We start from the raw sequence: 26126 nt of genomic DNA, 5'->3' as shown, positions 1-26126 counted from the left end.
GGGATGGGAACATCCCCCTGTGCTGTACCAAGGGGAACATTTTATTCGTGTTTAAATATGGACAAAGTGGAGAACGGGTCTAAGATCTGCCGAAATCAAAGACTGATTTTTTTTTTTTTTTTTTTGTTTGCTCCGTCTGTTCCCCTCAGCCAGCAGGTGCCTCTATAGAGCCAACGCTTCGTCTGTATCGCAGAGCTGTGGCACGGTGCTGGAATACCTGCTGCTTCCCAGCGATAACACGGCCTTGTCTTTCACCGTGCCTTCCCCACCGTGCAGCCCCAGCTCCGGGTGCCCGCCCTGCGGAGGGTGGCGGCGGGAGGGACATTTCTGCGTGCCGACACGCGCGTGGAGCTGCTATATCACGTGCAGGGCAACGCTGCGGGGACACAAGCGAAGGAGCTCGGCCGCGGAATGCTGCGGTAACCCCGCAGATGGAGCTGCCTTTTTGCCCTTCAAATGCCTTCCCAGCAAGCGTGATGGGGTTCGCCTGGTGGAACACCACGGGTGTTGGGTGAAGGCAGGCCCCTCCACCTAGCGACTATCTTTGGATAAAGGGGATTAAACCCAGCCGAGGTGCCCCCTCCCCTTTAGCACATAGGTGCCGAGAAATCACCGTATCTGAAAAGCGGAGGCCTCGGGGGGCCGGCCGGAGGCTGGGACGGCGAACCTCCCCCGCTACCCCCTCCCCGCAAACGGCTCCGCTGGACTTTGGAGCGATTCCCACGGACGAGGTGAATTTTGACCCGAACGCGCATCCCTCGGCGGGACGCGACGGCGGCCGCGGGGCGGCGGGGGGAGGTGGCGCGGGTAGAGGGGCGGCACGGGAACCCCGGGAACCACGGTCCCGAGCGAGGCGGGCGGGGAGAACGGCGGTGGGGGCCGCAACCCCCTGCGCTCCGTCGCCGTTTCGCCCGGCGTGTAACAGGGATGGGTGGAGAGAAGGGAGGGGACCGAGGAGGAGGGTGGGACTTCTCCGGAGCGTCTCTCCCCGCGGCCGCGCCGAGCAGTTGCAGAGCGCCGGCAGCGGGCGGTGGGGCGGGCGCTGCGCGGAGCCGCCGCTGGAGAGCGCGGAGCGCGGCTGCCGCGGTGCCGGGGGCGAGGAGCGCACGCCGCGCCGGCGGGGGACAGCGCGCCGCGGGAGGAGCCGTGCGCGGCACCGGGACCTGCTGTTGGCTTGCCGCCGTGCTTTATCCTCTCGTTTAATTTATTTTTTCCCCACCTATACTTTGATCCGCTGGGATTTTTTTTTCCCTCCCTTTCCTGCAGAGCCTCCCCCCGCCCCGTTCCCTCCCTCTCTAGCCAGCTTGGATTTTTTTTTTTTTCCTGTTACTATTCCGATTTTCAAAGCGGTGGACGCAGAGAGAGAGGCAGAGAGGGCAGGAGGCAGGCGGTCCGCTCGCCCCCTCCGCCACTGCCACCCCGACGAGCGGAGCGGGCTCGGGCTCAGCCCCTTCCTTCCCCCGGGGGAGGCGACCCCGGCTCTCCGCGAAGAGGGGGCGCAGCGAAAGAGATGCATTGAAACTTTCCGCGCAAACTTCGTGGCGAGTGCGCGAAGCCGAGAGCGAGCGCGGCGCGGGTGCCTGCCTGCCCCGGCGCCGGGAGAGCGGCCGCGTACGGGCGCCGCTGTGGAGCTCGGATTGCCCGGCGGCGGGGGCCGGGCGGCGGCGGGGCGGCCGCGGAGCCTGCGCTCGGCCCTGCGGAGCGCCCACCGAGAGCGGCAGCGGGGGCCGGCGGAGAGCCGGCCGTATGGAGGGGTGAAAGCGGAGACCCCGAAGAGGAGATCCCCTTCCCCCGGAGCCCCTCGCAGCGCCCGGGAGGCGGCGGGCGCGGAGGAGGCGCGGGCGAGAGCGCGGCAGCGGGGCGGCGGCGGCGGCGCGGCGGCGAGGCGGAGTGCGGCGGGCCCCGCTCCGCGGCGTGCGCCGGCAACCATGAACTTTCTGCTCACTTGGATCCACTGGGGGCTGGCGGCGCTGCTCTATCTGCAGAGCGCGGAGGTAAGCGGCGGGGCCGGCGGCGGGACGGGGCTTTGTGCGGGAGGGACTTTCCCCCTTCGTCCCTTCTCCCTCTTCCCCCGCCTTCCCTTTGCCTCCCACCTGCCCACCGCGCTGGCAGCGGGGCCGGGCGGGCGCCGGCGGCGCGCACACACGTGTGCGGGTGCGTGTGCGGGGCTGCAGCGGGGGGCGAGCGGCCGGGAGCCGCGCGCGGAGTGCCCGCGCACGTGTGCGCGCATTGCACGCCCCCGGCGCGGGGCTCCCCGCGGAGTGGCCGTGGGGCCGCGGGGCCGGGCGCGGGGCAGGGAGGCAGCGCGCTGCCTTCTTGCATCAGCCTCGCCTCCCGTCCCCCGGTCTCCTGACATTGCAAAAGGGTGTTCGGCAGTATTTGCCTTGGGTCCCGGCTCGGGTTCGTGCCGCCGAGCGGAGTTCAAAATACCTCGCTGGAAAAACAAATAAAGATCAAAGAGGACAAAATGGATCCTGATTTTTTTCCAGATTGATTTTTTTTTTCTTTTTTTCAAAATACATATCTCTGGCACCGTGATTACAAAACCCCGCGTTTTTCCCTTCTCTTCCTCGTTGGTCACTTTTACTTTTGCCTCGTTGTCATTCCTGAGCGATTAGGGACCAACTCTTCCTCCTTTTTCTTTCTCTTTTTTGTTTCTAAAAGGCAGCGTTGTGTGCAAGCCTGCCCTATAAATCTATCTGTTTCTGGAGTCCAGAGGGCTGTGTTGCCAAGAGATATTAAGGGGTTTAGACAGAGTGCCCACGTGAAAGTGGCTGTGCGCCGGGTAGGCATGGATTATGTTTAAGGCTGTAAGAGGCCAACGCTCCCTGCACTGCTCCTCTGCTCTTGCAGGGAATGTGGGCCACATCATCTCCCACAGACATGAAAATAAAGGTCGCCTGCAAGCTGCTCAGTTGTTCACATTGTTCAGCACGAATGCTGGAAGGTAACTCCCCAATTAGGAGCCATTTCAGCTGGAACTGGAGGCAGGCTCCGCACGCTTTGTTTCTCGCCTGTTATATCTCCACTTTCCCCAGTGACAGCCGCACGTTGGGCAGTGCTGGATGGGAACCAAGGCTCAGCTCCCATCTGAGCGTGTCACAGAGCTGCGCTGTGCAGCCTGGCGGCCACGTCTGCCTCATGGGACAATTCTTTCCGCCCTCCAAGAGTTTTTCCACCATCACCTAAGATGGGGCTTCTCTGCCCACTGCTTCCTCCATAAACTTAGAGGATAGCATCTCTTCCCTGTCTGTGGGTTAGACAACTCCGTGTCCGGTGATAAAACCCTTCAACCCTCCCCTTGCTCCTTCTCCCCTCCCCTTCCTCTTCCCTGGAGATGAAGCTGCAGATCAGGTAGGGTCTGGGTCTGTCTGTCTGCAGGGGCCATGCAAAAGCCTGTTCTCCTGGGTTGAAGGATGGTGTGATGTGAAAAGAAAGGGGAAAAATTATGGTGTGGCGTGGGAAATGCAGAGCGGTGGGAGGTGTTGTAGGGTAAATCTGCGTGGGACCGTGAGATGCGCAGATAGCGGGGTGATGCGGGCCATGGAAGTGCTTGGACGGATGAACGGTAAGGTCTGTCCTTCAGTTCTGTCCTTATTTGTCTGTGGGCTGCTTGGGCGCCACGGTGATGGTCGGGATGTTGGGAATGCCAGTTGGTCTCACGTAGGCAGCCTGATGGTGGCTCTGGGCACGGCAGAAAGCGCCACTCTTCACTTTGTGCTCTGGTGATAATATTTACTGGTGCTGTTAATCAGGCTGTCATACTGAATAAAACCTATCTAGCTAGCCAGGCGCATTGGGAAGGACTAAAGAAGAGCCGTGGAGAGGCTAGGCAGGAAGGCAGGTCAGGTGCGTGTCGGGCGGCTTTCCCAAGGGCAAAGGAGGAGGGACGTGGGAAGCTCAGTGCTCCTCTGCCTAAGAGATGGCTCCTCACCGAGGGGTTGGCACGCTCGCTCCCGGGATGGTGGGAAGTGTGTCACGGTGTGGGCTGGGCGGTGCCGATGTCACAGGTGTCTGCCTCCACGTGTGGCCACAGCCCTTCTGTGCGGGAGAGGGAGGAAGAGGCGGTTTTGCAGTGCCACCCTCCCAGCTGCTCGCCAGTACCGAGCTCCCGTGGGCTCCAGGAGGCCGCGGTGGTGTTCCCGTTTCCTAGAGATACGGGGGACAGCGGCTCCTTCCCCATCGGATTTGTCCGGCTGCAGCGATGGCAGGTTCCTGCCGATGGGGCTCTGGGAACCCATCCCTTCCCTGAGACATGGAGGGACCTGGCTCTACCAGCTGTATTGCCACAGGGAACAGGCAGCACTCAGACACACAGGGAGGGAGAGCGCGCCTGTGACCAGACTGCTAATGATCACACACCCACCCGCCGTGCTGCCTTCAGCCTGCTTCCGCGCCAGGCCGCGCCAGGAGCTCCGCAGCCCCTCGGCCGCCCACGCACAGCGGTCACCTTCCCCATAGCATTCCTATGGGGAACGAAGAGGGCTCCTTTGGGAGCAGGGAGCCCGTGCTGACACCACAGAGGGGCTTGCCGATGCCTGAGCAACCCAAGTGGGGTTTCTCATCCATCCTGCTCCGTATCAGGGTGCCCGCGCTGCGCTGGCCGTTTGTGGGATTACTGACCTCTGGCTGTATGCACAATGGAGAGGGAGAGCAGCGAGAGCCCCCTGCTTAAGTAGAAACCGCTGAGAAGAATTTCTAGCGCCTAAGACGAAAAGTGCATTAACTCCTGTCCCGGAGTCCCTCTCAGAGTGGATGGATTGTTTGTTCCAGTCCTAAACAGTTACAAAGCTCTTTTAATGAGGCTGCACAGATTAGGGGGAGGGGAAGGGAGAGAAAGAGTGCTGGTGGTGTTGGCGAGGGGGGCGATGGCTGGGGAGGAACAGCGTCGTTAACCTTTTCTCTCCCTTTAGAGAATAACTTGCTCCATACTGGAACTGGGAGGAAAGGGGGAACGGGAAGGTGCAGGTACAGAGGTGTGAAACACGATTATTTCTTCAGGAGGGTTTTGCCCCGCTTCAGGACAAGCATTTGCTGTGACTTGCAAAGGGCACAAAAAGGAGCTTCCCACTCTTGAGCCCAGGGCTTGCTTCCACACCTCTGTGACATGCTGAAAATCTATTGGAAAGAAATCGTGTTACAGAGCTGTTGGGTAATTCTGAAAGACAGCAGAGGAGAGCGTGACCTTCAGGCTCCCACCGAAGGGCACTCTAGGCCCGCTTGTCCCTTGGAATGCTTTGGTTTCCCATTGCCCTTTGTGATATGCAGCAGCCTGGTTTAGAGTGAGGCAGAATCCCCTGCCTCATCGGCTGTTAGGTAGGCTTTGCGAGCATTAGTGAAAGGCAGTGTCCAAAGGACAGAGAAGTTTCTTGCCCTGGTGAGCTGTCTGTGTGTTAGTGATAGTTCTGGGTGTCTGCAGAGAAAATCCCCTGTGAGCTCTGCCAAGGGGGCACAGCAGCCTCATTGCCCCGCTCCTGGCAGGCTCCATATCCATCTCATTTCACATCTATAGGTGGAATTGTGACCCAAGTGTAGGTGATGGCTGGGAGAGGGCTGGCTCCTGCACTGGTACATCCTGGGCAGGGAGAGGTTCTGGCCACGTGCAGATCAGCAGCGAAAGTGTGTGGCTTCTGTCTGCTTCCCGACAGCCATGCACCACGTGTGTGTGTGCGTGCAGGGAGGCAGGGGGCTTGGCAGCGGGCTGAGCAGCCTCACACCAAGAAGGGACAGCATGACCCTCAAGGTGTCTCAGAGCTAATTCTGCTCAGTCCATCACGGTCACCTGGTGTGTGAACCAGAAATCCCTCAGCAAAAGGTCTTGGGGGCATTGTGACTTGGATAGACTGACCTGGCTCATGATTGCTTTCCTGTGCTATGATGTGAATTGAGGCTTTTCTGCCCTTGAAGCGGTTTTCCTTCTGACCCATAGATCTTCAGGCGCTGAGCCACTCTGGAAGGCCACTGCAGCCTCTGCTGCCTCCATTTTGTTTGCGCTGTTGCAGTGACCTTCACACTTCAGGGATGAAATTGTTCCTAAGAACCTGCTTTTTAAACTGTTATCACAGCACTGAGGTTAGGCACACAGGCTCTCCTCGTAGGGATATAACAGTGGAGTGGCTCAGGCCTGGACCAGCGTGCTACGCTCAGGTACAGAGGGACGTTAGCAGAAAGAAGAAGCAAGGAGTTTGGTCAGGGGGACCTTAAACAAAGGGAACTGTGCACAGACACAAAGGAATGGCTGAGAGAGGGGCTCTGTCGGTTCGCTTTCCTCCTCCTCTTCAAAGCTGACACTCCAGGCTGTGCACAGGGCTGCTGAGAGGGCTGTAGATGGCAAATTCCCGTTGTGAGCCTGAGGTGGACTTTGCCTGGTCCGTTCAGTCCTGTCTCCAGCTGTGAGATCTGAAGACCTTTTTGTAGGCTTAAATACAGCAGATTGCTGATGAAGCAGTGTTTTGTGTGTGCCTACTTGCTGAAATGCAGCAGGTTCTGGGGTGGATGGCGTCACGCAGGTGGCAACATACCTTGCAGAAGTGAAGAAACCCGAGTGTTTTGGTTTTGGTTCAGAACAGAACAGCAGGGGGAAACCTGACTTGGCTGGAAAGTTACGTCAGAGCTCCAACCCTCGCACAGAGCAGGAAGAGTGGAGTTTTTGTTACACCTGGAATTAAAAAAAAACACTTCCTTAGCAAAGTGATGCAACCCTGCTCCAACTCAGTCTGGGGATGGGTTGCCTACTGCTGATCCCGCTGAGGGAATGCCCTTTGTCCCAACAGGGCAGTGAGTGCAGAGCTTGGGCCTCGTTCAGTGCTGAGGCTGGGCCCGTTAGGTGACAGTGCCAAGTGTCACACCAGCCTGTATCTATCACAAGGGAGAGGAGGGACGCTGTGGGGTGTTGCAGCACGCGGTGCCCTTGCAGCTCATCGCCTGACATGGGGCCAGGCAGCGACAGCTCAGCGGCCACCGGCAGCCGTGGGTGACATTGAGAGGGGCGCAGCGTCCTTGGGCGCCCGACAGCCCCTCCGCCCCCCCCTCCCTCCCCCCCGGCCCTCCCCACTGCCCGTCCGGCTCTATGGTGGGAAGGCCATAGAGGAGGCCATAGAGGAGACGGGCAGGCCGGCTGCTGGCCCAGGCCCCGCAACAGCCCGGCGGTGCGCTCGTTCCTTTCGGCTCCCGCGGGGAGAACAAAAGGTCTCTCTGTGCCGCCGCCGGGGACGGCCTCGCCCCGGGGCTGCCCGGTGGCGGCGGGCCCGGGACCCCAACCCCACCCTCCCTTCCCCGCGGCCCGGCGTGACGGCTCCGCGTCGTGACCGATTCTCTGTTCTCTTCGCAGTTGTCGAAGGCTGCTCCGGCCCTGGGGGATGGGGAGCGGAAGCCCAATGAAGGTAAGCGCGGGGCGGTTTCCCTCGGGGGCGGGGGGCTCGGGGGAAGGAGGCCCCGGCGGCCAACACCGCCATCTCCCGGGGAGCGGCGAAGGGCGCGGGGCGCGGGGCGCGGGGCGGGGGCGCCGCCATTAAACCCCGCGCGGGGCTGGGCGCGAGGAGGCCGCGGGGCAACGGCTGGGCGGCCTTGGAGCCGGGGCGGGCGGCGGGGCCGGCCCAGCCCTCCTCACGCCTCCCATAACTGCGAGAAGTGCGTGCGTGCGCTCGGGCACACACGCGCGCTCATTTATATATATATATATATATATATATTTATATACGCACACAAAGAGCTGAGTAGCTGCGAACAGCCTCCTAGGAATTCGCCACAGTGCTGTAGGAAGGGATTTGTCATCTTCGCTGCCTACTTCTTCCCCGCAGGCGCTGCCCGGCCGGCCAGGGCTGATCCTGAACAAAGGCCCCAGCAGCACCCAGCACCAGGCTGTGGGTCTGGTCCTCCTGACAGGGCCACCTGCCCCCGCTCAGGCTATTGCTGTGAGCAGAGCCAGGCTTGAAAAATAACACCTTTTTACTCTGGTGTGAGGCACAGAGGGCTCGGATCCCAAAGGTTCTGCTTTATGGCAGCGTAGCAGCCACAAGAATATGGCCTGCTGGGGAATCGTGCTGCTTTTTGTGTCACTTTGGCTGCCTCAAGGCCAAAATAAGCCCTCTGCAGCACTGGTTTGTGCCTGTGGATAGATGTGTATGTGGGCCAGAAGAGTGGGCAGCTGCTGGGTCAGTGGGAGATGCCCCTGCACGTCCCCTGCCCCACGTCTTGCAGCCAATTGGTTTTCACAGCCTTCAGGCCAGCAGCAGGGTAGCGGGCAGTCCAGTTCTTAGGAGTAAAATGGTAAGATGGGTGTCGTCAGAGCCCTATCACATAGGGATGTGATCAATAAAATAACTGTCATGTCTCCACAAGAAGGAAACACAAGCTTAGATGTTACGGGTTTCTGGAGAATGCGTATTCCGAATTACAGTCTGACTGTGGACATCAGAGCCTTCAGGCTGGGGTGATCATCAGCTGCTCTAAGGCCATCCTTACTGCATTTTCCTTGCTGCCTCTGTGGCTGAGCAGAGCCCTCACTGATGTGGCTGTGGTGAAGGGTCCCCCCATGGGCTGTGACCTCCAGCGTCATTCCAGCCAGAGGTCAGCAGAGGGCTCTAGCAGTGTGGGCCCAGATTTATTTATTTATTTATTTATTTTTTTGTCGCACTTGATTTCAATTTCTGTAACTTTATTAGTGTGACAGACTGCGAGTGTGTTGCCAGAGATTTGTGGCAGGCTGTTTGGGATAGGTATCCATTTTGCATGGCCGAAATTTCTGATTTGCTGGCGGGCTGCCGTGTGTTGTGCTTGACCCTTGCTCCTGCTGAAGTCGACAGAAGAAGGTTCAGTGACTTCAGAGGGATCAAGATGGAGCCTGCTGTGAGGCTTATTTTGGTAACCAGTCGCTCTGCTGTTGGTAGAAAAGAGGCAGTATCCTCATCTGGCCATTTGTTGTTCACCTTCCTGGGGAGGGGATGAGTTGAGCGGAGTGTCACTCCCTGGCACAGGAAGGCGGATGGGAGCAGGAGAGAAGTTGGTCTAGCAGTGTGAGCAGTGAGACTTCAGTGCTATTGCCTTGGTGCTATTCCTGGCCCTGCGATGCAAATACATCAGTGAGCAAGAAGTTAGGACTCTTGGCATTACCTTCTTGGCTCTGCTCCTGTCCTGCTGGATGACCTTGGAGGTCTGCTCTCAGTACCTCAGTTTATCCTCTCTGAAGAGGAGCCGTCGATGTGCCTCTGTTGCAGAAGGGCAGTCCCACAGTGCCTTTTTCCACCAGTGTTCCTGGAGCCTTTGGGGTCCGCAGGAAGGGTGATTTTGTGTCTTTAGCCATTTTGTGCTTGCAAGCTGCAACAGGTTTTTGTTTGGGATGAACTTACTCCGGTTAGAGCATGTAATTTTAGCTTCACCCCCTACCCTTTTGTGCTCCAGAGAGCTTTCCACATGTTTTGTGGCACAGGAAGTTGTAGAGGAGTCAAACAAACACTCTTTGTTTGTACCACGAGCAAAGATTTTCTGGTATAAATAAAGGAAACCACCAGCACTTGTGGCTGCACTCTTATTTTTAAAAGAACAGTGTGTCTATATTGCTGCAGAGCCATTGACGGAGAAGGAGGCAAAATGATCATAGGGCTGCTCCTTTTCTAGTCTAGCTTGTTCCCACTCGTCTGCTCTAAATTTGGATTCAATCCCACCTGCCATGGCCATGTCTGCCCTGAAGAGTTAATGTGGACCCTGACTGGGTTTTAACCTTTCTTCCCTCTCCATTCACAAAGAAGAACCTCTGACTCAAATCTGGAGGAGTGTTACAGGGTAGGGGTGTGTGTTAAATGCGGGATTAACTTTTAACATGGGCTGAGGCCCAAATTGCAGGAGGGGAGCAGGCCAAACGGCGTTAGTCCTTCAGTGACCTTCCCGTTTCTCCCCATCAGAAACAGACGTCCTTCCGTCCCCAACACGACCAATGGAAAGGAGGCATGGACTGAATCAGCCCGGCAAAGTGTGGAATATGACTCTCGGTGCATAGGAGTAAGCGTAGCAGGGGCAGGGCTTTGAGAGATGACTGTACCTCAGTCATGTGCTCTGCTGTAGCTGTGCAAATGGACTGTGAAGCGTTGCAGAGTCTCCGTGTGAATGCTCCGTGTGCAGCAGGATCAGGGCAGTACACCTTTTGCGGCAGGAGATCTGACAGGCAGCTGGAGAAGGAGTCTCCTCTTCCTATTCAGAGGCTGATTCAGGCTTTGGAAAATCATTGTGCATTAATGTAAAAGCAAAAACTCCACGTTGTTCATGGCATTTGGTCCTGTCCGATCTCCCGGATCTCAAGTACAGCTAGTAGGGTGCAGCCAAGAAACTAAAAAACTGCAAAAAAAGTCAAATGTGTTGTTTTTTCTGTGGCCAATCTATAGCGCAGATTCGATGGTATAATCCAGCTGCTTGCACAGTGTAAACATTCAGAGAGCATAGCAGACCTGAATCAGTTTCACTTTAGTTTTCTTCTTGGTTTTGGTTTCTGCCTCTTTATGTCTCCGCCAAATTCAGCGAGCAGCCTTTGATCTGCACAGGTAACCTTTGCTTCCCCTCCCTCCTTTCTCTCCTCCTTCCCCATGCAGTCAGTCTGCAAGCATTTCTATCCAGAGCTGTGCCTTTATTGCCAGGGTTCCCAGATCCTTTCTGCTGGCACAGTGTGAATAATCAGCAGTTCAGTTCAGTAGCTGTCATTGTGCCCGCAGAATTTCCCACATATTAAATTGTTCAACTTTTTGGAACATAGGCAGTGAGTAGGGTCACTCTGAAGGGGAGCAGGAAGGAGGTAGCGTGGACACGATGGAAGGAGGATGGACAAGAGGCACAATGCAGTCAGGGGAAGAAGGAAGAGGGAGGGAAGGACAGGGAACAGAAGCATGCTGTCTTTTAGGCTAGGAATACCAACAAGCAATCTGTGCCTGCCAGGCTACATTTTCTTTTCGTAAGCCACTTTCTCTTTTAATAGTAGCTCACGCTCGCCGACACTTCAGACTCTCTGGATGGGAGCTCCTCCCTTCTTCTTCCCGCTCTCAGCACTGTGGAACTGTCAGCTCCGCATGACCTAGAATTAACTTTCAACAATTAACTGTGGGCTCTGAGCTCCAAGCCCTACAGCTTTTGCTTTTTTTGTATGTGTGTGTGTGTGGCAAAGTAACCTTTATGCCAGTTTAGGGCACTTTAGAAATGCTTACCGGAGACCATTTTTTTTCCATGATGCAAGCACTTGCGCTTATCACTCAGTTATCAATGCTGGTGCTGTAGGACTCTGTATACTGTACAGGTGGATCATTATAGTGCGTAACAGCATGGGGCAGGTACTCCCTCTTTGTGCGTACTCTTCTCCCCTGCACCGTTTGAGCCATGTTCCTTTGCCTGCATGCTGGTAGAGGTAGGAGGCCTGGGGGGCTCCAGCTACCCGCTGTTTGCAGAAGTGTGCTAGCAGCTGGGTTTTGTGCGTGTGTGCTTATCTCTATCTCTCATCTCTTTAAATCTCTCCAACCCTTGACCAAGCAGCAAGACGAAGCTTTGGCAAGAGACTGGGAAACATTGAGAAACGCTTGTGAAATCGGTGCAGATCGCAAGCAGTCAGTGTTTGCTCCATTCAGAGGAAAGGCAGGGGATAATGGCAGATCCACCCCGTTTCCCCTCCCACATGGCCTTCTTGTGGTTCGGTAGCCAAGTATGTGGTCTAGTTAATCCTGGGGGTGCTGTGGTCTTGCTTTGAATCTCCCAGTGGGTGGTTCAGTTCCTTGTTTTGAGAAAGCGGTCAATGTAGAGACACGGGGGCTGGGACCTGCCTGCCTGCGGCAGGTGATTCTGAAGGTGGCCTCTTGAGGTGGATGTTATGCATGGGCGAAAGAGGTGTCTGTTGGGAAGAAAGAAGCCACGTAGATGTATTGTTCAGAACCATCTCTTCATTCTCAGGAGAGTCTCTGTGCCAAAGTCTGTGAGAGGGATGCTTCTTCCTCTGGCTTACATACCCCTGCCTTCTAAAACCCGCTGAGGCATCAACCGTCTGTTCTGAAAGGGGGTAAAAGATGAACCAGTGAAGGTTCTTAATCCAGAGCACAGATCATATGCAGCAGCCTCTGGTGCTTTTTGGCTGAGCTGATATGTTTGGTGGCAGTGTATCTGAATGTATCGGGGATGGCAGGGGAGGAGGCACCTGGGATGCATGGTGTCAGGGAGAGCCAGACCAATCAGTAAAGCTCTCTGGTCTGTCATGTCTGTGCCCTAAAGCAGTGACAGGCAGAGGCTGTCTCCTCTTCCCCACTTTGTTTGGGGTGTGGGTGGGAGGGTGTATGTGTGTGTGTGTGTGTAGGGCAGAGACAAAGAAAGGACTTAAGCCTGTAAGACTGTTAGTGAAGAGCATAGGGTAGCTGTGTTGCAACTGTCTGGCTTTTAAGGGGTAAAGAACTAGACATTCTTGAGCTGAGTTTGCATTAACTTATTCCCTCCATTCCTCCCTGTAGTTATCAAATTCCTGGAAGTCTACGAGCGCAGCTTCTGCAGGACAATTGAGACCCTGGTGGACATTTTCCAGGAGTACCCTGATGAGGTGGAGTACATATTCAGGCCATCCTGTGTGCCTCTGATGAGATGTGCGGGTTGCTGCGGCGATGAGGGCCTAGAATGTGTCCCTGTGGATGTGTACAACGTCACGATGGAGGTGAGGGCCCAATCTACAAGCTGGCATGCTTGGGTGGAGTAAGCAAGTCACCCATCACAGCCACTCAAAGAGCAGCCTGCCCTAGGGAACTGGAAATTGTCAGATCAAGAGGGCTTACCTCTTTCCTGATCCTTGCATCCAGCATTACACCACACAGGGGTGAAAAGTGAGCTGTCTGTCTATATGCAAAGCTAAAAAGAGAATCTGTTTTTCAGTGGCTCTGACCCTCATTGGTGCTCAAATACAGAAGCTAGGACTATGCAAAGGAGGCACTTACCTTAAAGAATGCAAAGGCCCATTGCTGATGCTGTTAGCTCTGAGGCTCTAAAGAAGATACTCCCCAGGCCCTTGCTATACCTTAACTCTGCATTTGGTCCACACAGCTGTTGCTTTCAAGACAGCTGTGTAGTGCAGAAGAGGAAAGCCTGCCAGTACTCTCTCCTGGAGGGCATGCGAGGTCAGCCTTTACCAACACAGCAGAGGATTTGGGTCATTAGCTACATTGGCACAGCAGGGGTGGGAAGGGTCTCTAAGAAACACTCTGCTTCAGTGTCAAGTGGAAAAGCCTTTCTGCCTCTGGGCGTACTCCTCCTTTATTTGGAGGCTGCTTAATTCATTTCTCGGAAGAGACAGACTGGCAGTGATAGTGAAGTCTGGGCACATGGGGAAGGCTTAGAGACTCTGCTTAGAGAGCTTTGTCACTGCCTTTGCCAGCCTGGGTCCCAGCTTGTATCCAGCATGGTGCTCGCACCAAGTACTTGACTTGTAGCTCCCACATGTACTTTTGTCTTTCACCCTCTTCAATGGGCCCTGTAAATATTGCCATCAGTTTTTTAAATGGATGAGAGACTTGCAGGACTATATGATTACTAGCCAGTGCTTTTCACTTGTGACCTCAGCTGCGTTTGAACTTTGGGAGAGAATCTGTCTGTGTCCTTCTGTGGTTCCCTTGTATTGCTTTTCCACTTGCAAGCTCCTGCTTGGGTCAGAGCCTACTAGTACGGTGTAACTAAGGATGGTTTTCTTACCTTTCCTTGCTGAATTACAGGTTTCGACTGGCATGCCCACATGCTTGTAAAGGGTCAGAGGCGCTTCAGTGGCTAATGCTAGAGCTAGTGGTCCAGCCAGGTTCTGGTTGAGAGATTGTGACAGTACACGCAGAGTTTCTAATACAGCTTCCCTGGAGGCACACTGAGCTGGGGGCTGGGCGAAGTCTGGTTCTGCAGGCATGTTTTAAGTACAGAGCACCAGATTTATTCTGTGTCGTCTCAGAGAGAAAACGAGATGTCAGCCAGGAATGAGTGGCGGCTTAGGGAAAATTAGTTGGATATGGAGCTTTTGCTTCGGGACTTTGCTTTAGGCTGAAGCCTGCCTCTGTCTGAGAGCAGGCTGGATGCTCCATCACTGTCTTTCTAGTATTGACCAGGGTTGACTGCTCAGTGAGACTCTTACTGTGGTGTTACGCCCTCTCCCATGCCTGTCTCCAAGGCAGTCCACCAGTACTGGCACCTTGCATGCATGAGCAAACAGAGCTTTGGCACGAGATTGGTGTTGCTGCTTGCTTGTGATCAAAGGCCTTCCCTGACTGGGAGAACAGGGCCTCAAAGCTAGCTCAAACTCTGCCATGCTTTTCCCAGGAGCACCTGGAGTACAAAATGCTTTTGCCACGCAGTGGACTGATTTGGAGCCATAAATACAATAGTGAATGGGCATTGACCCTCTCTGTTTCTTTCATTCCAGATCGCAAGAATTAAACCCCATCAGAGTCAGCACATAGCGCACATGAGCTTCTTACAGCACAGTAAATGTGACTGCAGGTGAGAATGGAGCAGCACTTGTTCCTCTTGCAATCAACTTATTCTGAGCCTTTTCTATTTTTCTGCCATTGTGTTGAGACTGTTGTCTCCACAGTTGGTTTTCAGTGGGATGACAGAGCCTGGAAAAAGAGCTCCTTTGCTCATGAGGCACCTCCATCTCTAGATATGACAGGTGGACAATACTAGCCTGCAGCCTGGGGTCTTTCGGCCTTGGTGAGGTGCAACAGGAGGGCAGTCACTATGAAGACTGCTTAACCTGTGCCACAGGCATCCTTCAGTAGCAGCTGTACGTGTCCTTCCCTGGACTTGTGGGATTTGGAGATAATACTGGAAGTGTATGTGATAAGCTCCCTTTTAATGATGTTTTTGTTCTCTCTTCCCTCACAGACCAAAGAAAGATGTCAAAAATAAACAAGAAAAGTAAGTGAAAAGGTTTTTTTCCCTTCTCTTTTGGTGGTTGATTGGCATTTCTTCTCCCTACCGCCCCTTGCCCTTTTCCTTGATTGGTTGGAGATACTCACTTTGAGAAGGTGTTTTTGGAAATGGCATATGGTAGTGCATGGGGCAACACTCTGAATCCGTTCCAGGTGGGCACAGAAACCCAGATCTGATGGTCCTTCCTACATACCCCAGACCTGGAGCTTGCATGACCCACAGCCATGGCAGTCATTCCTAATGCTTTACCCTGAGTCAGGGAAGTCCCGTCGTGTGTGTCCTACCAGAATGGATTCAAGGTGCAGCCCCCATTTTCCCTTGCCTCCTCCTGGGGTGTTTCTGGTTACTGCATATCGCTGCCTTTCTTCATTATTAATTTTTTTTCTTGCTGCTTGAGTGAGAACTTGCTCGCTTCTTTCACAGCAGCTTGGGTTGGAGCTCTGCTGGCTACAGGGAGAGGTGGCAGTGGAGGCTTGGTGGAGGCAGGACTGATGCCATGCACAATGTGATGCTGGTTTTGGTTGGGTGGGGGCATGGGACGATGTAAAAGAGGTGGATGTCCTGGTGGAGGCTTTCAAGAGAGTTTTTTTTGAGCTGATGGATTTGCTCTGGTGACCTGAAGAAGGTTAAGGCACAACCTTCCCTTTCCTTCCTTCCCAAAGTAAAAAGGTTGTGGAAAGGAAATAAAAAAAAGCTCACGTCCTGCAGTAGTTGCAGGGATGATAACAAAACGTGGAACAACATGGACAAAAAGTGACCTCTCTGGACAAGAGGGTCAGCCGGACTGCGCATGGCTGGGATAGTGACTCTGCCATTTAGAGGTGCGGAGTTGGAGAGGAAAGGGGTAAATACTGGGAGATGAGGCTGAAACAGAGAGCAAGTGGAAGAATGAGAGAGAACGTCTTTCACCCCTTTTCTGGTGGTTGTGGATTTCTAGCTGCCTTCCATCCTCTCCTCCTCCCTCTGGAAAGCTGCTCGTGGCTGCATCAGGCTGCGTGCAGCCAAAGCTCCCCTCTGTGCAGGACCGTGTTGGGGATGGTCGTCTGTGTGGCTCTGTGGTTTGAAGGTGTGCAAGTTGGGTCTGTGTGAGTTCTGGTGAGGATGGGGTGTGGGTGAAGCAGCCAGCCCAGACTGCGTTGCATTCCCTTTCCTCTTCTAACAGCACCTTGCCTGCTCTTTGCTGGTTCTGCACTCCCCGGGGAAGGAAGGGAAGGGATGGGAGAGATCGGTATGCTTTGATTTGTTCTGGTTTGAAAGTCCTGTTATATATCTCCATCTTCAGATTGATTTTCTTCTCCCTCACCACCTCCCCGTGCCTCCTGACATGTAGGGCAGCAGCTGGGAGTGAGCTGATGCTCTGATACAGATTCCATCAAGAAGACTGGAGCAGGCCTAAGAAACACCTGTGGTGTTCCCTTCTGTCCCCCTGCTCCCCCTCAGCAGCTCCTCCCAAGATGGGCTGCCCCCAGGCAGAGTGGGGAAGGAGGGAGGCTGCTGAACTGCTGTGGGGTTCACAAGTCTGACAAACCCTGGTGCTTGCCCCAGCGCCTTCTCACATGCCTTTGTTGCTATGCTGATATAGCTCGAGGAGCAATGCAGGCTCCAGCCTCCCCCGCTCTGTGCTCTCACTGGGCTGCAGAGATCCATGGCTAGTGTCCAGGCCTGCATGTCCCAGCCCCTGCCTGTCTCAGCTCCTGCCCAAAAATCAGAAGCAGCAGATGAATCTTTAAGAGAGTGCTTTGGCTCCGTCCGCTTGTCTGTCTGTCAGATCTATGTGGAAAGCAAAGGGAAGGGCTGGATGGAGGAGGAAAGAAAGGAAAATCTGAAAGCTGCTTGCAGTTTTCATCTCCTGGGTGTCCCGACTGGGCTAGACCTTCCTGTTCGTCCTCTGTTGCTCATCACGGAGGATGCTGGAGGGTGCGTGAGCAGAAAGTGAGGTCTTCCTGAGTCCACTGAGCCACAGGCACTGGTAGGGTGGATAGCAGAGCTTTCAGGATGCAGTCCCCCGCTCCCATGCAGCAGCACTGCTCAGAACAGGCCTCAACCCTTGTCCCCAGCATACTGAGCCCAGGGCCCCATCGCTCCCATCCCATGGCAGGATGATTGCCATCCCTGCAGTGGGGCTGCTGGGTGTCCCCTCCTCACCATCAGATCACGGTAGTCTCTTTTTCTCCATGTCAGCCAGCGTGAGCCTGAGCTGGTCACCAGAGCTGGTTGTCTGCTCTCGCTGCAGTTGTGTGATGCTTTCACCAGGCTTCCTGATCCCTTCCCCTCTCCACTGCCCCTCTCCAGGGGCGTGGGTACCCTCAGAGACCCGTGGATGCCGGCAGCCTCATGTGGAGGTGGCCTCAGTGCACGCTGTGTTCCTGGCGCTGGCTTGGCTGCGGGCAGGCTGGTGGCGGTGCTGCAAGAGGGCCAGTGAGTGTGTGTGCGAGGTGGAGGTCTGTGCTTCACTCCGGGACTTGCCCTCCAATCCTGCCTCATGTGCTTTCCCCTCCCAGCAAGGCACATGGCTGTGTTTTTTTTCTCTTCTTCCTTCCGTTTTCTTCTGTTTTCTCTCTTGCTCTCCCTCTCTTTCCTGCTCTCTCTCTCTTTCTCTGTTTTTTTTTGTTTTGTTTTTCTTCCAGAAAATCAAAGCGAGGAAAGGGGAAGGGTCAAAAGAGAAAGCGCAAGAAAGGCCGGTACAAACCACCCAGCTTGTACGTTTGTGTCTTCTGCTTGTAGACTCTCTTCCCTCCCTTTCCCCAACCAATCCGCCTGCTTGCTGCTCACTCAAAATCACACTCCCCCCCAGTCACTGGTGGGCTGCAGGTCCTGCAATGCTGGCGGAGGCACCGCTCTGGCACTAAGGGTGTCTCAGGGAAGGTGGCTTTGGCTTGCTCGATTCTCTCTAATCATCACCGGTGACCATTTCCCCTGGGCAAAGAAGCACGGGCGAGTGCCTCACGCCTCTTTGCTACTCCTTTGGTTATAGCTCTGTCCCGCACTGTCCTCCACTTGCCTTGTGCCCTCGCTGCGACAGCTGGTGGAAGTCGAGCTGGTGCCTGCCGTGCATGTGTGTGTGTGCGTGCGTGTGTGTATGTGTGTGTGTGTGTCTGGTGGAGTCACAAGTGGAGAGGAGAGGTGGGACGGTGGGAAGCTGGAGAGGGGGTGCTGGGGAACTTGGGGGGGCTCTCTGTCTCTCTGCTGGATTTGGTGGCTTCTCTCTCCTTGCCTCTTTCTACCTGTCTCCGTCTCTTTCGCTCTCACGGTGGTTCACAAAATTCTGCATTGTAAATTCACAGTCCTCCAGGGCAGGCTCCTAGGTAGCAAGGTGGAGATGGGGCTCACGGAAAGGAGGGCAGTGCAGACTGCAGGTGTAAGCACACAATGCTGGAGCCCAGCTGCTTTCCAGCAGGGACAGACCCTCCATATTTAACTCGTTTAGCCTCTGGCTTCTTTCTACTCCAACAGCCCACTTCAGAGAACGCCTCTCATTGACACCTCAGTAACTGGTTGGGACCTCTCAGCTTCCCATCCTTGCTTCTCCCTTCTTACTCCCTGTGGTGTATGGCAAAGGATCCAATGCAGCATTTGTGAATACTGTGCAGAGAGCCTGTTTTCTTTCTCTTTACGCTAATGCAAGGGGATGCTGTCCTGACCATGTCCTGGGGCTGCTGGGGTGCTGCTGGAAACCCATCAGCCCTTGACACTTTAGTGGGCAGCATGGGGGCTGCGGGAGGGGGCAAGGGGATTGCTTTGATGTTTAGGGTGTTGCATGTGTATTTTCTTTCTGCTGAAGCGCTGTAGCTTAGACATCTTTCCTTTTGCCTTTTTGCAGTCACTGTGAGCCTTGCTCAGAGAGGAGAAAGCACTTGTTTGTACAAGATCCCCAGACCTGTAAATGTTCCTGCAAATTCACAGACTCACGTTGCAAGTCGAGGCAGCTTGAGTTAAACGAGCGCACTTGCAGGTTTGTGTCCTGAAGGATGAAAGAGAAACACAGAGAGAAAGAGAGAGAAAGAAAGAGGGGGGAGCTTGCTTCCTGCTGACTTCTGGCACCAGTGCAGTGTGATCACTTCTTTTCTCTGTCCTACATGGGCCAGAGGGCAGAGGGAGGACTGAGAGGAGGACAGAGATTCTCCGTGTCAAGGGGCGGTTGTGCGTTTCTGATATGCTGTCAGGACTTGGATGGGGATGAGTGTTCATACCTAAGATATCCTTTCCCCTAGAACAAAATAAGAGTTCATATTGCTGCAGTAGCTATGGGGAGGGTCTGTAGCCTTCTGTACGTTATCTGTATGCAATTCTGAGGCTACTGTGGTACAAAGCCAAATCCTTCTTAGCTGGCTGAGATTTCACCACCCCTATCTTCCAAGCCCTTTCTGTGTGGCTTGTGGGCGCTCTGTTGTGTGTGGAGTGAGGAAGGCCAGGCCACACTCTCATTCGCCTTTTCGTTCTTAAAAGCCAGGGAGAGGACCTTGTCCTCTTGCCCTGCAGTCACAAGTTCTCTTTTCATGTCTTAGCCAGAGTTGTGGTTTGAGGGGTGAGGGGCCGCATTCAGGGCTGTGGTGTGGGATACAGCAAGGGTAAGCCTGTTGTAGGTGAAGGCATGCAGAAGTCTGTATTTGAGAGCTGGATGTTCTGCAAGCCGGAGCCCGGCTTCGCCGAGCTGGAGAAGAAACTGAAGAGCTTCTCCCAAAAGAGCGCAGTGCTGAAAGAAGCAGACATGCGAGTTGGGAGATGGAAAGACACTGTGTGGTTAGTGTCTACTCAGAGATCCACACTATGTGTGTATTGCCTGAGTATTACCTGTCATGCTCCCGTCTGTAACATGGATGTGCAGAAATTGATTCCTGGTTCTCACCTGAGCTCTTTGGTGAGCTCAGCAGGATCTCTTGACTCACTCTACCTACGTGTGCATCTCTGGTGTGTGGTGATCCTACCTATTGCAGAGAGTGGCATAAAGATGGAGTTGCTAATGAGCCCTTGACTGTGACTCCAAACTGAGTTCACACAAGTCTAGGAGCTTTCTCTTGTCGGGGGAATAGTGCAGGAGCAGTGACTGGATGATAAAAGATAAGGGAGAGAGATCCACGGTCCTTTGTTGGCTACATCCTGATGGAGAAGGCATCCATTTGCCTGCCTGGAATTGGCTAGGTGACTAGGGCTGCTTCAGGCAGCACATGCCTCCAGTAGGTGTGCAAGTGCTTTGTGCCAAAGCCAGGGAGACATCTAGCACTGCCAGAGCAGTCAAAACTGTTCTGCATACAGAGAAGTTTTCTGGGGTGCTGCAGTTTGAGGGGAAAAATAATTGATGGAGGGGCCAGACTACAGCAGCTTCCAGAGTTACCCTCCTGCCAGTGATTATAGCCCCCAGAGAGTGAGACCGGACCTTACCTTGTTATTTTCCACCTGGTCTTGCACCCTATCCCCAGAGTAACTGGAAATTACCTTGCAGAGTTTGAAGAGTGAGAAATAGTACAAAGTACAAAGAAAAACAAACAATACCCCAAATAAGTGGTGATGGCAGAAGGGATTTACTTGCGTCTTTTACTAGTCCCTCCCTTTGGTGAGATGACTGGCACTAAGGGAGGTTTCCAGAGCTGGTGTGTTGGCCAGAAAGATAGCAAGGAGTCCTAAGAATGAGTAGGTTATCTGTTTCCAGACAAAAAGCTGGTTAAGCTGAAGTTCCTTCTGCTTCATCTCCTTGTAAAATTAGAACTGGGTTCTAGAAGGGAGGGCAATTTTTTTTTTCTCCCACTGCTTTTTCAGGATGCTTCTGCTGCTCTTCTCTGGTGCTAACCCCTGCTCATGGCAGCCACTGAAACGAGAGGCACTTTCTTTTCAGCAAAATTCTTGCCTGCATGAGGCTTGTTGTCTGTATTGCTTCCAACCCAAATAACAGGCTAGGTGGGGAGCCGGGGGAGTGTGTCTCTCTGCATGCATTGCTTGGCTTTGTTTTTTTGTGTATGTGTGTATCTATGTGTGCATGTTGTGAGAGGGTGCAAACAAGGCACTCAACTCAGCTTGTGAATGAGGAGTCCTCTGATCCTACTCCTAAATTTCCCTCTGTACCAGTGCTTCCCCACATCTAGGCGAGCCTGGGGGAATAGAATTCATCGACCCATTCACGGGTCGAGATTCTTTGCTGCTCTGCCCCAACTACACAGCACTTCACCCCACCAGTGACGTCATGCCATGTCTTAACACCATATGCTCTTAAAAACATCAGCCACTTCCCTTCCTCCCCTCCCTTGTCCCACTTGCTCCCCTGCCACAAACATTAACCTCTTCTCTTTTTCTTTCCTTGCCTCTCTTCTCTGACAGATGTGAAAAACCGAGACGGTGAGCAGCGGAAAAGAAGGGGGAACAGCCCTGTTTCTGGAGCCTGATTTCTCGCCTGGACAGAAAAATACAAAACAAAACACTAATCCAAATGAACCCTAAAAATGAAGGATCGGTAGAGCACAGCACTTTCAGTACGGACGATGGACTCCGGAAGGAACATTCCCCAAGGCACCCGCCGCACAGAATTCACCTTTGGGTTTTGAACTGTTTTATTTTATTTTTTTTGTTTCATGCTGCTAAATAACAGAGCCAGGAAGACTATAGGGGTGTATTTGATGGGTTTTCCCATGCATACATATATATGTGTGTATACATGCATATACATATATATATATGTATATATATTTTAACCACATCTATATATACATATATGTATATCTTAACCACACACACACACACACACATATATATATAATATATATATATATATATATATACTGATTATTTTTTTTAACATTGCTAATGTTATTGGTGTCTTCACTGGATAATACTCGACTGCTGTGGACACAAGCGGGCTACTTGGGGCATAAGAAACAAGCTAAGACTGGACTGAGTAGAAGCGCTGGGTGTAAACTTCTTAACTCTAACTGACCTGTGCGGCCTCCGCTGTTTCTCTGTAGAGTGTGCTGTACCACAAACCACCTTCTCCTTGCCTGGGACAGGGAGGAGAGGTGACGGAGAGGATGGGCAGGGAGTTCCAAAGAGCGGCATCCTAGGGTGCGATGGGTCAAAGGCCAAGGAAATGGCCATCTGCGTGATCAAGGATTCCTCCTCCCCTCTCTTCCCCCAATCTTCGCCCTTACTCGTCTCATAACCTGCCTGCCTTGCTGGGACATGGGATGTCAGTGTACATTTTGCGTTGACTTTATTCGCTATAGAAACTTTGCCAGAGAGACATGCTGGCTTCTCTTAAGGATGGTGGGCAGCTGATGCGCACTAACTTTCCCTTCAAGAAAGTATCACAGGAGTCTAGATTTCCCGCCCTTGGTGGCTGCAAAAGGACACAAGGCCTGCAGTGTGATGAAGCAAGAATGGGGACCGGTGCCTAGCCACACAATTGTTCAGCACTGTCTGCTTTCTTCATGCACAGAGCTGCCACTCAAGAGCATCCAAGATGCTTATGGAACATTTCTGGAAAGGGATATTAATCAAAAGTATATACACAGTAGGGGTGTGTGTGTGTGTAGGTGAATGTGTGCATTTGTGTCTGTGTGCATGTATGTTTGTGTTTTTCTCTCTTTTTTATATATATATATTTATTTTTATACATATATATATATAAAAAATAATATATATGTATGCCAAGATGGAAGGGGGGACAAAGAAAGCAATTTTTGCTGCCTTCCGTTTGCACGTCCAGTATGAATGACCGTTAGGAACGTCAAGGTTTTCTTAATGACGTAGTGTAAATACCAGGCTTCTTTTCCACCTCTTGGTCTGGGAATCAAATGTGAAGGCAGCCGGAATCCCTAAGCCACGTCTGAAAATCTTGGCTATGTGTGTATCTGCAATATACTCTGCGGTGTATGTGGAACCCACCTTACACACGCGCACACACACACACACCCCTGAAAGCGTGTTTGTACATCTATGTGGATATATATAATCTAGTTCTGTGATTAAAATTATTAATAATAATAATAATAATCAAAAAGGTACTCGGTCTGTGTCAGAAATCTGCCAAACATCATCTGCAATTGAATTTTCAACGCCTGATAATGTACAACACGGAAAGCTTCCAAAAAAGACAAGACAGTCTAAAAACAGACTCACAACAAGTGACTACTAACCACTAGGAACTCCCCATCTGAGTGATGACTTTCAGGAGAACACATGGGTGGGTGCTTGCATCTGCAATGTATAATACTCATGCTGCATCGTGCGCAAGACAGAGGCTTCCGATGGGGGGGAGGGAAGAGAAAGTGTTTTATATACTTATTTAATATCCCTTTTTAAATTAGAAATTAAACAGATAATTTAATTAAAGAGTAGGGATTTTTCAGTATTCTTTGTTAATATTTAATTTGAACTATTTATAAGCCGTACCTCTTTTTTTTTTCTTTTTTTTCTTTTTTTTCCTTTTTTTTTTTTTTTTTTTTATTTGTACTGGTTGTGTATAAATTTAACTTTCCTGTTGTCCCATCCCATCTCTCCCCAATTGTTGGCAGAGTCAGTAGCATGTTATGGGCAGTTATTTAATTAATTTCTCTAACACCTACCCCTACACATTCCTATTGAGACAAGGGTTAGATATACATCTACATACTATATATATATTTGGCTATGTGTTTGTATATATATATATATGTTTATGTATATGTGTGATTCGGATGAAATAGACGCTACGATTTTTTTATATATGTAAAAAGAAGAGACAGGAAAAATAGAAAATTCTACATCTTGAATCTCTCTCCTTTTTAATTTTAATATTTGTTATCATTTTATTTATTGGTGCTACTGTTTATCTGTAATAATTGCGGGGAAAAAAGATATTAACACTACATATTGTGTCTAGTGAGTTTTTTCAAGATATTCCTTAGTACATATTTATTTTTAAACAAAGAAATTACAGATATATCTTAAAAAACCGACGACGACGACGACAAACAAACTTTTTTTGTATTAAAGAATTTAATTCTGACTTTGATTTCCTTTGCCTTCTCCTTCTACCTTGCACCCTGATTTTCTTCCATTGCATAGCGGACCCTCCAGCATTGCCTCTGGAGGCTACAGGGCACCAGCAACCTGCCAGTTGGATTCATGGATTTGGGCCCAGAGCCTCCAAAAGCATCTAGATACCTAAAGCCCCTTGAAATCAGTGGGAGGTATGCGCCAAAATACTTTTGTGAAGTTCCCAGCTCAGTGAGAAGAGGGTGGTCTAATGGGCAGGAATGAGGGGACAGGACTCCTGGGTTCGTTTCCAGCCTCTCATACCAAGGAGTGTGGTGCTGGTCCCAGCCTTGCCTCTTGTCTTACCAGGAGTCAATCCCTGTCGTGCTGGGTACTGTAGAAGTATGAGTACCCATGAGCTTGGTGGATCTTACAATCCAAGATGAAAAGTAATGCTCTGAGCCTGTACTTTGCTGATAATGGACTTGGTGTTTGCTGTTGGAGCTGTGTAACCAGCTCCCAGTGAAGGCTCAGCAAGACCTCACCATCCTGGATGATATTGAATGAAGAACTATTCATCTCTAGCTGTACTTAGCCTTTTGTGAAGTACCATTGTGACTTCTGTGATGTGCTTTGGGGTGTTTGAGAGGAAAAGCTACTTGGAAGCAATGTCATTTCCTCATCAGCCATGAGGGTGAGTGTGTCACATGCTGTTGGCCATCTGGCCATGTTGGAAAGGAACATACAGGATCTTCCTGGATAATGGAGGTGACTCACCCGGGTTAATACAGATCTCTGAGTTCCTGGCTGCCTCAGTCCTGCTCTTATCAAGGTAAAGGATCCAGTTTTTATTTAGTGCAGTGTGGGCAGCTCAAGAGGTGGATCTGCAGTTTTGAACTCTGCAAAGAATGGAGGAAAGTGGACAAGTAATTGAAGAGGTTCTGCTTCATCTTGTTCAGTAACTTCTTATAGAATGCATTGGTGAGAGGTGTGAAGGTGAGCAGGGCCATTTGTGGATGCTGCTGTGTGAAGAATCCAAGGAGTTTCTTGTCAAGCATATTCACCACTGACTTTTGGCTTGTAAGGATCTATTGGCTGTTTCACAGACAGCTGTGCAAGGCAACAAAGACAGGAAGTCTAGTCTATCACCAATACACCTGCATTGGCTCTATATGAGCTTGGAAGGGTTTACATGTCAGCAAATCAAAAAGATTGAAACCAGCATGTCAGTGGTGCTGCCATGTTCTGAGCTGAAGAGACCTTTCTGGATGTTTTATCTCAGCAGGAGAGATCCTAAGTCTGGTTAGACATAGTGAGCCACAACACGTCAAATTCTGCCTGCTGATGGTGAGCTGAGCTGGCTGCTTCTGGGATGTGAAGGAAAACAAGACCTGCAGTCCTCTCTTCTGCTTCTGAGCGCTAGGTTACTCCATGAGACAGTGACTGTGGGATGGCACTTTTCAGCTGCGACAACTGCACCTGCTGAAGGGATGGATACACTTGTGTGCGGCTGCTGCAGGGCCCAGGCACTAACTTTGCACCATGTAATACATGCACTGCAGCCTCAATGGGATAGCAGCACAGTGAGAGGTTGTCCAAGCCAGCTCTGAAGTAGGCATCTGGAAGCAGTCCAGCCCTTCACATGTACCCTCCAGAGCAGATATGGCTGAGCTGCTCCCTCCTGTGAAGAGAATGGCTGTGGCACATTGTTAGAGGGGAGTCTTGGCCTCCCTGGAGAGGATACGTGTGGGTGAGGATCACACTTTGAAGGTATTCAGCCTCAGGAGTTTGACTTTCTCTTGTTCTGCCTGTCCTGAGCCCATCTGTCACACCTGACTCACATGTGCTTTGTCCTGGGGTGATGTGAGGACACATGGGGCCCGGCCAGGTTCTCTGCTGTGTGCCCAGCACAAATGGGTTTTTCTCTCAAAACATCTGGTCACGTACAGGCTTGAGGGCTGGCTGATTAAAATGTTATCTTGAGGCAGCTTTCCTTGTGCCTGCTTCAGTTATTCTGTGGGACTCAAACTGTAGAGCCACCTGAAAAGGGAGAAAAAGGTGTCCCAGATAGAAAACCCCACTGGCAACAGGAAAAGTGTGCTTTAGGTTAGAAACACCTTCCCTCTTTCCAATTTGACACCTGTTAGCTGCTTTGACTCCTTGTTACTACTGATTTAGTTTGTGAATTGATCCTGTCAGCCCTCCAGTAGGGAAGCAGGGAGAGAGCACCTCAGAGAAAGACTCTGCTTGGGCTCTTAGGCCATCTCCAG

At 52.2% G+C, this 26126-nt stretch overlaps 1 protein-coding gene and 1 long non-coding RNA gene across 6 annotated transcripts; one reads left to right on the top strand and one right to left on the bottom strand.

Annotated features, from left to right (window-relative positions):
- Window positions 1–971: 971 nt before the first annotated feature.
- On the top strand, window positions 972–23887 carry VEGFA (vascular endothelial growth factor A). Of its 5 annotated transcripts, XM_085219492.1 has the most exons (9): window positions 972–1994; window positions 7331–7382; window positions 12468–12664; window positions 14405–14481; window positions 14869–14901; window positions 15069–15215; window positions 17544–17615; window positions 18737–18868; window positions 21226–23887. In XM_085219492.1, the coding sequence occupies exons 1-9, from the start codon at window positions 1929–1931 to the stop codon at window positions 21245–21247; spliced, it is 798 nt and encodes a 265-aa protein (XP_085075618.1). In that variant the 5' UTR covers window positions 972–1928; the 3' UTR covers window positions 21248–23887. The 5 variants fall into 5 exon arrangements, with proteins under 5 accessions (XP_085075618.1, XP_085075615.1, XP_085075614.1 ...); XM_085219489.1 differs by lacking the exon at window positions 18737–18868 and having other exon boundaries at window positions 1130–1994; XM_085219488.1 differs by lacking the exon at window positions 17544–17615 and having other exon boundaries at window positions 1131–1994.
- LOC146544922 (uncharacterized) lies at window positions 4777–7622 on the bottom strand. The gene is made up of 2 exons (XR_014882087.1): window positions 7309–7622; window positions 4777–6658 (listed from the first exon to the last, which is right to left on the bottom strand). It is a non-coding gene; the product is annotated as an uncharacterized LOC146544922 (long non-coding RNA).
- Window positions 23888–26126: the final 2239 nt, after the last annotated feature.

Source organism: Meleagris gallopavo, chromosome 2 (genome assembly GCF_905368555.1).
Source record: "Meleagris gallopavo chromosome 2, MGAL_WU_HG_1.1, whole genome shotgun sequence".
Lineage (NCBI taxonomy): Eukaryota > Metazoa > Chordata > Aves > Galliformes > Phasianidae > Meleagris > Meleagris gallopavo.
This window is presented reverse-complemented; position numbering and strand designations above follow the sequence as displayed.